The following is a 12757-nucleotide window of genomic DNA, read 5'->3' as shown; positions in this document are numbered from 1 at the left end:
CCTGAATTTCAAACCCATGGTCTCAGCGGTACAGCTCGGTGCTCTTGACAGGCTGAGCCAACCGGTCACTTCATCGCAAGCAACCGGAAGCATCAAGGTTGTCAATGCCGTGTGCGTCGTCCTAATGGGGAGCGGCAGTGTGGTGGCTTGCAATGCTGTGTTGCGAACCCAGTGAACAGAGTTCAATTCCTCCCCACTCACGACCAATAATGGTGCCGAATATTTAAACCGCTTTCCATGGGTCGGTATGGCTTTAAATGAGTACCTGGTGCAGTGTGATCGTGGTGGTGGTTGTGATGGTGGTGATGATCATGGTTGTGATGATGGTGGTGATGGTGTCTCTATGGGTCTCTGTGAGTCCCTGAGCCTCTATGGGTGTCTACGAGTCTCAGTCACTCTGGGTCTATATGGGTCTCTATGAGTCTCTACGGGTCTGTACGGGTCTCTGTGTGTCCCTGTGGGTCTCTATGAGTCTCTGTGTCTGTTGGTCTCTGTGTATCTCAGTGTGTCTCTGTGGGTGTCTCTGGGTCTCTGTGTGTCTCTGTCGGTCTCTCTGAGTCTCTGTGGGTCTCTGTGTGTCTCTGTCAGTCTCTATGTTTCCCTGTGGGTCTCTGTGGGTCTCTGGTGGCCGGACCTGCTGTTGGCCACCCACTGCTCGTGTGCTGTGCCAGCCTTCATAGACGCTGTTACTCGCCAACAGCAATTGCCTCAACAGTCTGTTATTCAAGTTTCATTTCAAGTTTTCATGTATTAGGTATAGCCCTGTGACATGGGAATCAATAGTGGTCACCCACCTAAGTTCATTATAAATGTGGGAGCATTATACGCATTAGTTCGCTATCACGACATACAGTACCCTGGTGTCTACAAACTAAGTTGCCTCTGTGGTAGTAGTTACATTGGAGAAACCAAACGCCATGTCTCGGACCGCATTCGTGAACACAAAGCAGACCTTAAACACGGTAGGACCAACACCTCGGCCATGGCAGATCACTGTTATAATTCAGTAGGCTCACATGACATTGACTTCTCCAAGACAGAGGTTCTTTGCAATCCATCTGGCTACCATGAGAGATTTGTTCATGAGGCTATCCACATATAGAAACACAGAGACACTTTCAACCGAGAAAATGGACTCTGGCTTAGCAATCATTGGAAGGATTTGATAAACCATTTCAGGTCTTAATTGATTGTTCACGCTTACGGTGGCTTTCAGACAGCATAAATTAATTTTTCGTCTCCCCCCTCCTCTTTTCAGAACATAGATGGACTCTTGATTTAAAGCTTTCGTGACTGCAGTAATTCATATTCTTAGCTCTTTCGGTAAAGTCACGTTGAAGGGAAACAATAAAACAATAAAATATATATATAAAACACAATATATATTTTAATATTCTTAGTTTTTTCGGTAAAGTCACGTTGAAGGGAAACAACAAAATAACAAAATATATATAAAACAATAAAAAAATCTCACGACGTTTCGACCATAACTCAAACGGTCATCATAATTTATAAATAAATGTGCCGTTTAAAAATAAATTTATGCAAACCAACACACCTGATGATGACCGTTTGAGTTATGGTCGAAACGTCGTGAGAATTTTTTATTGTTTTATATATATTTTGTTATTTTGTTGTTTCTCTTCAACGTGACTTTACCGAAAAAACTAAGAATATGAATTACTGCAGTCACGAAAGCTTTAGATCAAAATATATTTTATTGTTTCCCTTCAACGTGACTTTACCGAAAGAGCTAAGAATATGAATTACTGCAGTAAGGAAAGCTTTAAATCAAAACATCAACAGGCTGATGTGCCACATCTCCTCCTTCAAGAAGTCTCACAGCCCTGCGATGTTGTGTCCACACAACCCAAACTACGGAGTGCCTGGTGGTAAACCGCTGTGCTGTAGCCTGCGCCCCTCCAGTGGAGGAGGAACAGTAAAACCTCGCTGATGCTCTCCTGAAGCACTCCTGTGCGCAACAATCATTGAGACTAGTTGCACGTGCATCGATTGTAAAACCCCGTTCCGTTTCAGGAAGTGGGGACAGTTGGTGCCGTGTGCTCGTTTCACGTCGGGGTGCCACTAAAGGCGCAGGTCCCACTCCTGAGTGATCGGTTACGCGACGCTCTTTTGCACGAATAATCAATCTCTTGCAATTTTATTTAATTATTTAAATCTTTCGTGACTGCGGCGATTCATGTTCTTTGTTCTTTCGGTAAAGTCACCACGTAGAAGGGAAACAATAAAATAATAAAAAAATATATAAAACAATAAAATTCTTACGACGTTTCGACCGCAACACAAGCAATCATCGTCAGGTGTGAAAACCACAGCAGGAACATTTAACTCGTAATCTCGTAGTCACTTACATGTTAATATCGCCTGATGATGTCACTTACATGTTAATATCGCCTGATGATGTCACTTCCCTCTTAATGTCGCCTAATGATGTCACTTCCCTCTTAATGTTGACTGATGATGTCACTTCCCTCTTAATGTCGCCTGATGATGTCACTTACCTCTTAATGTCGCCTAATGATGTCACTTCCCTGTTAATATCGCCTGATGATGTCACTTCACTCTTAATATCGTCTGATGATGTCACTTCCCTCTTAATGTCGCCTGATGATGTCACTTCCCTCTTATTGTTGCCTATTGATGTCACTTCTCTCTCAATGTCACCTGATGATGTCACTTCCGTCTAAATGTCGCCTGATGTCACTTCCTTCTTAATGTCGCCTGATGATGTCACTTCCTGCTAAATGTCACCTCATGATGTCACTTCCCTCTTAATGTCACCTGATGATGTCACTTCCCTCGCATTCAATGCAAACATGTCCAGGGCCCCGAGCCCCCCACCTCCGTCTGAAATGTCCAATGCGCCCATCGCAGAAAGCTGGTGCTACACACAGGTAACTTGTTCCCCTGTGGCCAATCACATTCAACGGGTCTCCGTCTTGTGCCGGTCAAAGTATGCGCATGGCTAATGCATTTAACTTTTACACGTTTTTTGTTCATCGCAAAGCCATCCAAAATGGTTTCATAATTATGTGTAAGTGCAATTATGGATTATCATTGTACAGGCTATTTTTGTACATCAGATTGCAAAGTTCATAGAATTGCACTAACAACATTATACTAGATAATTGTCTCTGATTTTGACTGGTAGTGTATTTTTACAAAAGGGGCAGCAGTTTTTATAAAATAAAAAAAATAAAAAGGCCTTTTATTGCACACTCTAATCTATGACATGTTGAGACTTGTTGTGTTAACGCTGTGCAGTAATGAACATGCAAGGTAATCCCAGAACACTAATAAGACCCTTTCATGTACAGTAATGTTTCTTTCCTTATAGGCAGTTTGTGTTTTTGAGCACAATATTCAGATGTGTGGGTGAAATACTTGAGGGTTTGTCAATGGTCATGTATTTATGGTAATGAATGAGCTTTATAGCTGTTATGTGCTCGTGTATTTCAGGTTAAGGTTGTAAAGTTCTCTTATATGTGGACCATCAACAATTTCAGCTTCTGTCGTGAAGAAATGGGCCAAGTTCTCAAGAGTTCTACATTTTCAGCAGGCACCAATGATACATTGAAATGGTACAGTAAATTCTGGCTATTTTATGACATTAAAAAAATCACAATGCTCACGGAGGTGCTTTACTAGAACAATTTTGCATAGTGCATGTTTTAGTTCATACTATATTGTTTTAGCAATGTAGTCTGCGCGTACATACACACCTAATATGTCTTGTTTATATGTTCAATCAGGTGCCTACGCATACACCCCAAGGGTCTTGACGAAGAGAGTAAAGATTACCTATCGTTGTACTTGTTATTGGTCAGCTGTCCCAAGAGTGAAGTCTACGCCAAGTTCAAGGTTTCTATTCTTAATGCCAAGGGAGAGGAAACCAAGGCTATGGGTGAAACTACTTGTATTTAAGTATCAATTCACGTCATATGTGTATTTGGTAACAGGATTATATCATAATCAGCCATTATTTATCGACTGCTTGAAACATTGTATAAACCTTACGAACACCATCCCTCATCCTTCACATGAGCTGATCTAATATCTCCTTGTCTACGTTTGACATCGTCTTGGGCATGTACTCTACTTTTCTTCCTATTCGACCACTAGTCTCATCCATCAACCATCCCATTTAGCGATGTGTCCTGTCCAAGCCCAATCTATATTTACAACAGTCAATATGTTGTCTCTAATTTGCCGTTTTGATTTGACCAACGTGTTCCTCTTTCAGTTTCTCACTGTAATTCTCAACATACTTCTCTCCACGCTTTGTGTACTTTTTGGTTTTGTTCCATTTGTCAGTGTTTCTATTTGTAATCAGTGTTTCATAGTAGGTAATATGCACTAGATTGGAATCTTTCATCCTGTAGCACATTGCAACTTTTCATTATCAAATTCATATTCCAAAAGTGCTCTTGATCCTGTTCCACCTTCAGAAGTTGCCATTATGCATATTTTTTGTGTTTTCCATGATATTGACCCTCCAATAATTATTTTATTTTGCTTAGTGTACCTGGACATTGTCATTCACGGACATTTCTTTTCCTAGTTTTACAATCTTCACCATGTGTTATTCCATTGTAATTTATCAAGTGACGGCTTTATTTTTCTGCTTGCACTCACTGTTTATTACAACTTCATTATTTTTGTTTGTATTCTCATCCATTTTTTTATTCATTTCTGGTGGTTTTACAAAGGTTGGCATTTTCATCCCATTTCACACTTCTCCTTTACCTTGCTTTAGTGGTTCATATTGTTTGTTTTATAATTGCCTTATTACTTTCAGGATACTCTTTCAATGCGCGATAACTATTTTAAGTGATGACATCCATACATTTACTGTGCTTTGCTAAGGCTATTAACATGTTTCTGAGAGTCTAAATCTATCTTTTTGTTTTAAACTTTCATGTTTTTTTCTTATTATTTGCTTTGGTGTTGTCTTTGGTAATGTTAACATGTAACTCACGTCACACAACCATGTTTACAAAGACAAGCATTATTAATACACAAACACATTCAACTAATCCATATGAACTATATCTTCATACACTTAAATCCAGGTCTGATTTTCATCTACCTTGAAGTTAAAAGCTAAACTGAACTATTTTTATTTTACCAGGCAAGGCCCACTGAACTACAGTGTGGGAAAAAAGTATTTGATGCCCTGCTGATTTTGTACGTTTGCCCACTAACAAAGAAATGATCAGTCTATAATTTTAATGGTAGGTTTATTTCAACAGTGAGAGACAGAATAACTACAACAAAATCCAGAAAAACGCATGTCAAAAATTGTATAAATTGATTGGCATTTTAATGAGGGAAATAAGTATTTGACTCACTCTCAATCGGAAAGATTTCTGGCTCCCAGGTGTCGTTTATACAGGTAACGAGCTGAGATTAGGAGCACACTCTTAAAGGGAGTGCTCCTAATCTCAGCTTACCTGTATAACAGACACCTTTCCACAGAAGCAATCAATCAGATTCCAAACTCTCCACCATGGCCAAGACCAAAGAGCTCTCCAAGGATGTCAGGGACAAGATTGTAGACCTACACAAGGCTGGAATGGGCTACAAGACCATTGCCAAGCAGCTTGGTGAGAAGGTGACAACAGTTGGTGCGATTATTCGCAAATGGAAGAAACACAAAAGAACTGTCAATCTCCCTCAGTTTGGGGCCCCATGCAAGATCTCACCTCGTGGGGTTGCAATGATCATGAGAACGGTGAGGAATCAGCCCAGAACTACACGGGAGGATCTTGTCAATGATCTCAAGGCAGCTGGGACCATAGTCACCAAGAAAACAATTGGTAACACACTACGCCGTGAAGGACTGAAATCCTGCAGCGCCCGCAAGGTCCCCCTGCAAAACAAAGTACATATACATGCCTGTCTGAAGCTTGCCAATGAACATCTGAGTGATTCAGAGGACAACTGGGTGAAAGTGTTGTGGTCAGATGAGACCAAAATGGACCTCTTTGGCATCAACTCAACTCGCCGTGTTTGGAGGAGGAGGAATGCTGCCTATGACCCCAAGAACACCATCCCCACCGTCAAACATGGAGGTGGAAACATTAGCTTTGGGGGTGTTTTTCTGCTAAGGGGACGGGACAACTTCACCGCATCAAAGGGAAAATGGACGGGGCCATGTACCGTCAAATCTTGGGTGAGAACCTCCTTCCCTCAGCCAGGGCATTGAAAATGGGTCCTGTATGGGTATCCCAGCATGACAATAACCTAAAACACACGGCCAAGGCAACAAAGGAGTGGCTCAAGAAAAAGCACATTAAGGTCCTGGAGTGGCCTAGCCAGTCTCCAGACCTTAATCCCATAGAAAATATGTGGAGGGAGCTGAAGGTTCGAGTTGCCAAACATCAGCCTCGAAACCTTAATGACTTGGAGAAGATCTGCAAAGAGGAGTGGGACAAAATCCCTCCTGAGATGTGTGCAAACCAGGTGGCCAACTACAAGAAACGTCTGACCTCTGTGATTGCCAACAAGGGTTTTGCCACCAAGTACTAGGTCATGTTTTGCAGAGGGGTCAAATACTTATTTCCCTCATTAAAATGCAAATCAATTTATAACGTTTTTGACATGCGTTTTTCTGAATTTTGTTGTTTTTCTGTCTCTCACTGTTCAAATAAACCTACCATTAAAATGATAGACTGATCATTTCTTTGTCAGTGGGCAAACGTACAAAATCAGCAGGGACTCAAATACTTTTTTCCCTCACTGTACATAGCTCTTTTTCAGAAGTGCCCCGGCCACAAACGATAGCTTAACGAGATGGCTTATTGTGTGGAAATGTATAGCAGCCAAATACTCTGGATTTTTATAAATATGGAGGGAAAAACCGGAAGATCTGGATAAAAATACATGCAACCACAAGGAGAACATGCAGATTCCAAATATACAGGCATCAGGGTTGAGATCGAACCCATGACCTATATACCAGGCGAGGTAGTTGACTGCCACCGTGGCGCAGGGCTTTAGAATACATTGCTGTCTTTACACTTTGAAAATAGAATAATTTTTTTTTCCCATTACATGAAATTACCACCGTTTATTGTAAGAACTGGTGAGTATTGTTTGAAATCTATTTTTTTACAGAGAGCCCGCGAGCATACCGCTTTTTCCAAGGAAAAGACTGGGGATTTAAAAAATGCATTCGAAGAGATTTTTTGCTTGATGAATCTAATAGCTTGCTTCCAGATAACAAACTGACACTCTTTGGTGAAGTAAGTATGACATGCTGCAGCTAATGTGTAATTTTCTATTTTAGTCATTACAATTGCACAGTTGGAGTCAATATTCTACTTAATTGAAGATTGTAATAATTACTTTCCCTGTTCCATACAAGGAAATTGTTAACATGAGTTTTACAAGCACGTTTTTCCTCCACTGGTGCTAGAGTTAACATAGCACAACAATTAAATAATCAAGCGTAATTTTTTTTAGGTTTTCTCCCTCTGGATAGTGTTTATATTTAAACCTTGACATTTTTATAAACTAGAATGTCAGGTATTACATAAAGTGTTTTGTTTAAATGTCGCCACATGAATTCCTTTTCCTATTCTCGGACATCAGCCAGTTTGATGTAAATGTTTCTTGTCCTTAGGGGGGTCCTTTTAATCAGCCAGATTTATATTTTTTACCTTTAAAATACTTTACAAAATACAAGCATTTTTGATAATGAAAGGAAGCACATCAAGAAGGGCTGTTCACTTCCTCTGTTATTGTGCAGAACCCATAATTAGGGGCCTCACTACCTGTTTAAACTGTTTATACAGTGTAAAATAACTTGACAAAAATATAGAATGACAATTGATTAATATGAAAAACATTTCACGGACCTCTATTTTGGCATTATTCACAACACTTGTTCTGATATAGGATGTCTGTGCAGATTTGCTTGCTTGATTGAACCAAAGCCTACATCTTCATGCAAAATGTGTAGTTAAGTGAGGATTTGTAAAAAAAAATCATCAAATGCCTTCTCAAAGCTGGTTGATGTCTATGCAGGTTAGTGTGGTGCAGGATTCCGTGAACATTTCTGGTCAATCCAGCATGAGTACATTGATAGTGCCAGATTGCCGGCTGGCAGTTGACTTCGGGGAGATCTGGGACAATTCCCGCTTCACTGACTGCCTGCTTCGTGTTGGTGGCCAGGAGTTTAAAGCACACAAGGCCGTATTGGCAGGTCTGTGCCACAACAAGCAACACATGCGTCGTTTAGTGTACAATAGAACCATATAATTAATGATACTGTAATTAGTTTGGGGTAATCAACTACAGCCATTTCCTGTTTTACACTGAATTTTATTAACTAACACTGGCAAATGCTTACGTCAATTGGTAATGCTTTTTGTTAAAGGATACATCAGTAAATATGTGTAATGAATTCAACTGAGTCACAGACGCACTTCTTCAACCGACACACGGGGTACTACCCCGTAACACATGAACAACCTATGGTGGTGGACCACCAGGCTATCTACACTAATTACACGGGAATTAGCTACGACGGACCGGACCCTGGCCGGGGTCCGGGTCCACGTGTTGGTGACTCTTGTAGGACGTAGATTCTTCAGGATGAACAACAGCAGCCGGTCCCTCTCAGGGACCCGGCTTTTATCCTCTGTGGCGGGGGTGGCTCCGCCCTTGGCCACGACCACCTTCTGGAATCCTCTAGCGGGTTCCCGGCCCTGACACGTGACCACCCCTAGCCCCCACCTGGGGGCCCTGTGTACACTTTACCGGTCACGTGTCCTTCGTGGTCAAGTGCCATGGCCCTTGGTAACCCCATTCCCATGGCCAGCACTCTCACACCCTATCCTGTAGGGGTCGGCACCCCACGCAGAGCGTGGTGCCACTCAGCACTGTCAGACAGCGCTCACCATGCCCCTCTCGGGCCGGTACTGCACCCACATCCACGTGGTGCCCGCGATGTTAATACATCGCACGCCGTGCCTCTCTATAGCCGGCATTACACAGTGACATTCGCGATGTCACTACATATATAAATGTAATATTGTATTGTGTGAGAGATGAACATATTTAATTAGCCTGTTGCTAAAGTTTTTATTCCGTTTTTATTTACTTCACTATATCGTTGTTGTGCAGGAATTCATTTTTCACAATGCAGTTATGGTGTAGGTTTTGAGCCTCTAATTTGGACATTTATTTGCGTCCATGTTTGACAAATCTGTAATGGATATGCCATATGAAATAAAATATGGATCTGGATTTTACCTCTTTTGTATCTAGATTATTTGATCTCTAGATATAACATCTAAATGTGTCTGTACCACATTCTGGTGTTTTTCCAATTCACTGTACAGTAAAACCTTGAATTGCGAGTAACTTGGTCTGCAAGTGTTTTGCAAGACGAGCAAATTTTTTTAATAAATATTAATTTGATAAACGAGTGAGGTTTTGCAATACGAGTAGTACGTATACGCTTTGCCTGCCGAGCGTCACGTGATCACAACTGATATACGAGTGCTTTGATATATGAGTGCTTTGGATTACAAACATGTTTCCGGAACAAATTATTCTCGCAATCCAAGGTTTTACTCTATTTGTTAACAGTTGCTTTACCTTTTTCAGGTCGGTCACTTGTTTTTAATGCTATGTTTGAACATGAAATGGAAGAGAGCAAAAAGGTATCTTTAAATGCAATCTTAATACAGCACATTAATACTGTGATCATACATTTCCAAGGTGCATTTGTCACAATGGATCGGTTGATAAGTATCTCTTGAGAGTGCTGTCAAATGTTGAACTATTACCCTAGTAACTCTTTTGGCGCATTGCACATTTATTATCAAAAAGTATTCATTCCGAGGGAATGTTAGATTGTATTTTATAGCTATTTTTTATACAACATTTCACAGAAGGCCATTGCATGTGTGTCAAGAATGGATTTATTACGCGCAATAAATAGTCATCGGCAAGTTGAATACAACTTGAATGGAGCCACTTTACATGTGTTGTGTAGATATAAAGGATGTTTATTTAATTTAATGCTATATTTTCGTCTCCCAATATATGCCGAAGTTAATTTGAATATATTGTGTTGCTACCTTGCAGAATCGAGTGGAGATTAATGATGTGGAGCCTGACGTGTTCAAGGAAATGATGAGTTTTGTCTATACGGGAAGGGCTCCAAACCTGGAGAAGATGGCTGATGAGCTGCTGGCCGCTGCTGATAAGGTTACACGCTTAAAATATTAACGTGAGATCGCACCACCTTGTGATGTATCGGTATGCAGTTGTAGGTCGCAAGTGAAATTAAAACAGCATTTAGGTATTTTCTAAAGCCCGTGTCACAAATAATATGAATAGCAAATGTATATGATGTAGACGTTCACATTAGTGCTTTCAGGTTTTGGAATTGATGTCCTGGGAGATGATTGAATTTTCAACAAAAAATATAAATTGTCATGCAATTTCACAATTGAATTGAATGTCAAACTGGTATTAGTCCATGCTAGAGGCTAGTACGTGTGCATTGAAGTGCATTCACATGCAGCATTTTTATCCTAAGTGCAACCATTTGGCTGTGTGTTCTTGTATTGAGGGTTTTTTGTTAATCACATTAACAATTGATACAATTAGTAATAAAATAAAGGGAAGTGTTTTAAAAGATTGTTTGATATGGCATGGCTGTATAGAAATAAATTGGAACAAATATACTTTTATTAAGGAAACGGATATCCTGCTGTTCCTGAAGATCTGCCAGATAATCAGTTAAGAGTCATTACTCTCCCTTCTGGAACATCATATTCAATAGTAATGAAATAAGAATACAAATCGTATAAAGTCGCATGTTCAAGCTTTGTTCATTAAAGTTTAATATTCTGCTAGAGTTGAAATATGGTGGCTTGCAGTTGCATTGTTTATCAGCTTAACAACCAAACTATTTAAGCTCTTGGAAAACAACATCTCACCTCCTTTGTAATTTGCATGACTTTGTAACCAATATAATAAAGTTTAGGACAAGGACCCCTAATTATAGTAGAGATCAATAAATACATGACTTAAAACATAAATATGCTGAAAGGTTGATGCCATGTTTTAAGAAAATTCTCAAACATTTGACTGCTATATACTGCGTTTATAAAGTAGTTCATGGGGTGAGGGAATGTTATACAAGCGAAATAGGTAGAGAAAATAGTGTTCTTAATACTGAAATTGCACTTTGTTTTTACTTTTCTCAAGTATGCATTAGAGAGGTTGAAGGTGATGTGCGAGGAGGCACTATGCACAAACTTGTCGGTGGAAAATGTTGTAGAGACTTTGATCTTGGCCGATTTGCACAGTGCAGAGCAGTTGAAGGCCCGGGCCATTGACTTCATAATAAACAGGCAAGTCTAGTGAGAGTGTGACTGTCACTGAGCTGCGTAACATTGATGATGTTACCTGGCAATTTGCATTACAGTCCCTTTTAATGGAGACTAACCGTTTGCCCCAATCCTTATAGACACTGCTTATTAGGAGCTCGCTTAACCCTGACTTGTACTTGCAGTCATGCGATGGACGTAATGGAGACGGCGGGCTGGAAGTCCATGGTTCTGTCTCGCCCTCACCTGGTTGCGGATGCTTTCCGTGCCTTGGCCACGGCCCAGTCTCCACAGCTGGGACCTCCATGCAAGCGTCTCAAACAGACTTAACGGTGGCAGGCAAAGAACATCTATGACCAGGAAAACTTTGGCTGCACGGTGCGGTTATTTACCTGTGGCCTCCATGCAAACAACCGTGAAGACTTTGCATCAGACTACCAACTTTCCTCTGCTTTGAAAATAATGTTAATTTAAGCAAATATGTTTACTTTCACAAAAAGGTGGCCAAATTCACTTTACCATGTAATATAGTGTTACATCTATACATCTACAACTCTATAAACAAGTATATATGTAGAAAAAGTGGAAAACTACAACCTAATAAACACCACGACATATCCCAATTGAGAGAGTGTAAAATAAAACGTTCGATGTGATTGTCCCTAGGTGGCAGGACAATTTGGTTCAATTGTTTAGTTAAGCAAAAACAGAATGGTCTAAAACCCTGCAATGTCTACCTTAACGTGAAGGATGAGTATTCGTCCAGTGTCTGTGTACTCAAGGTTACAGATAGTGGTATAGGGAACAACCAGTTCTGAAAGATAAGAATGTGCCAAGCCATATAAGGCCTTAATTCAAGAGGTAAACTTTTCAGATTGATTTTTCATTGCACAGACAGCTTATGCATTGACTAGAACAGGAGTACTATGATTGCGCGAGTTTGAAGACTGACAAAGATAATATTGCAGTCGTGTATCCTGCGTATAACAAAGCATGGATGGAGTGCTCGGTGTAAGAAAAGGCAAGGCACAGCATCAATTTGGCCATGTTACGCAGTTGATAACATTTCACTTTTTTGCTCGTATGGGCTTTCATGTATGACCCAAAGGTTTTTGACTTACAACAAAAGTAAATCTTATGTCCATCAATTTAGTAGTTTGTATTCACGGAAACAAGATGTGCTGTTTTCTAAGTTTTGTTTCGTATTATATTGTAATGATTTGTTTTTATTATGAATTTCATCTATTACCAACTCGTAGCATCATGTCAACCCAGAGTTTTACGTGATTGGAAGGACCATAATTTTTGCATCAGCGCTGTTTTACGTAACCTCTCACTTAAAATTAAATTGTACATAAAATTGCATAAGCTTTGAAGGATTA

At 40.2% G+C, this 12757-nt stretch overlaps 1 protein-coding gene across 3 annotated transcripts; it reads left to right on the top strand.

Moving 5' to 3' along the window:
• The first annotated feature begins 2797 nt into the window (after positions 1-2797).
• On the top strand, positions 2798-11547 carry LOC142917287 (speckle-type POZ protein-like). Of its 3 annotated transcripts, none has more exons than XM_076061919.1 (8): positions 2798-2915; positions 3481-3602; positions 3774-3925; positions 7141-7268; positions 8053-8230; positions 9640-9695; positions 10123-10245; positions 11254-11547. In XM_076061919.1, exons 1-8 carry the CDS (start codon positions 2838-2840, stop codon positions 11407-11409), a joined length of 993 nt encoding a protein of 330 aa, XP_075918034.1. In that variant the 5' UTR covers positions 2798-2837; the 3' UTR covers positions 11410-11547. The 3 variants fall into 3 exon arrangements, with proteins under 3 accessions (XP_075918034.1, XP_075918036.1, XP_075918035.1); XM_076061920.1 differs by lacking the exon at positions 2798-2915 and adding an exon at positions 2968-3055 and having other exon boundaries at positions 11254-11546; XM_076061921.1 differs by lacking the exons at positions 9640-9695; positions 11254-11547 and having other exon boundaries at positions 10123-10199.
• The last annotated feature ends 1210 nt before the right edge of the window (positions 11548-12757 follow it).

Source organism: Petromyzon marinus, unplaced genomic scaffold (assembly GCF_048934315.1).
Source record: "Petromyzon marinus isolate PM22_M1 ecotype Great Lakes invasive population unplaced genomic scaffold, UKy_Petmar_22M1.pri1.0 PM_G_Scaffold_44, whole genome shotgun sequence".
Lineage (NCBI taxonomy): Eukaryota > Metazoa > Chordata > Hyperoartia > Petromyzontiformes > Petromyzontidae > Petromyzon > Petromyzon marinus.
Note: the sequence above shows the minus strand (reverse complement) of the source record. Positions and strands in the feature narration are given on the sequence as shown.

What these genes read in the sequence shown, in the direction of transcription:
- LOC142917287 (XM_076061919.1), top strand. Translation starts at nt 2,838, where the DNA reads ATGTCCAGGGCCCCGAGCCCCCCACCTCCGTCTGAAATGTCCAATGCG. An exon ending in AACTGACACTCTTTGGTGAA is followed by an intron (nt 7,269 to 8,052) that starts GTAAGTATGACA and finishes ATGTCTATGCAG; the next exon opens with GTTAGTGTGGTGCAGGATTC. An exon ending in AAATGGAAGAGAGCAAAAAG is followed by an intron (nt 9,696 to 10,122) that starts GTATCTTTAAAT and finishes GCTACCTTGCAG; the next exon opens with AATCGAGTGGAGATTAATGA.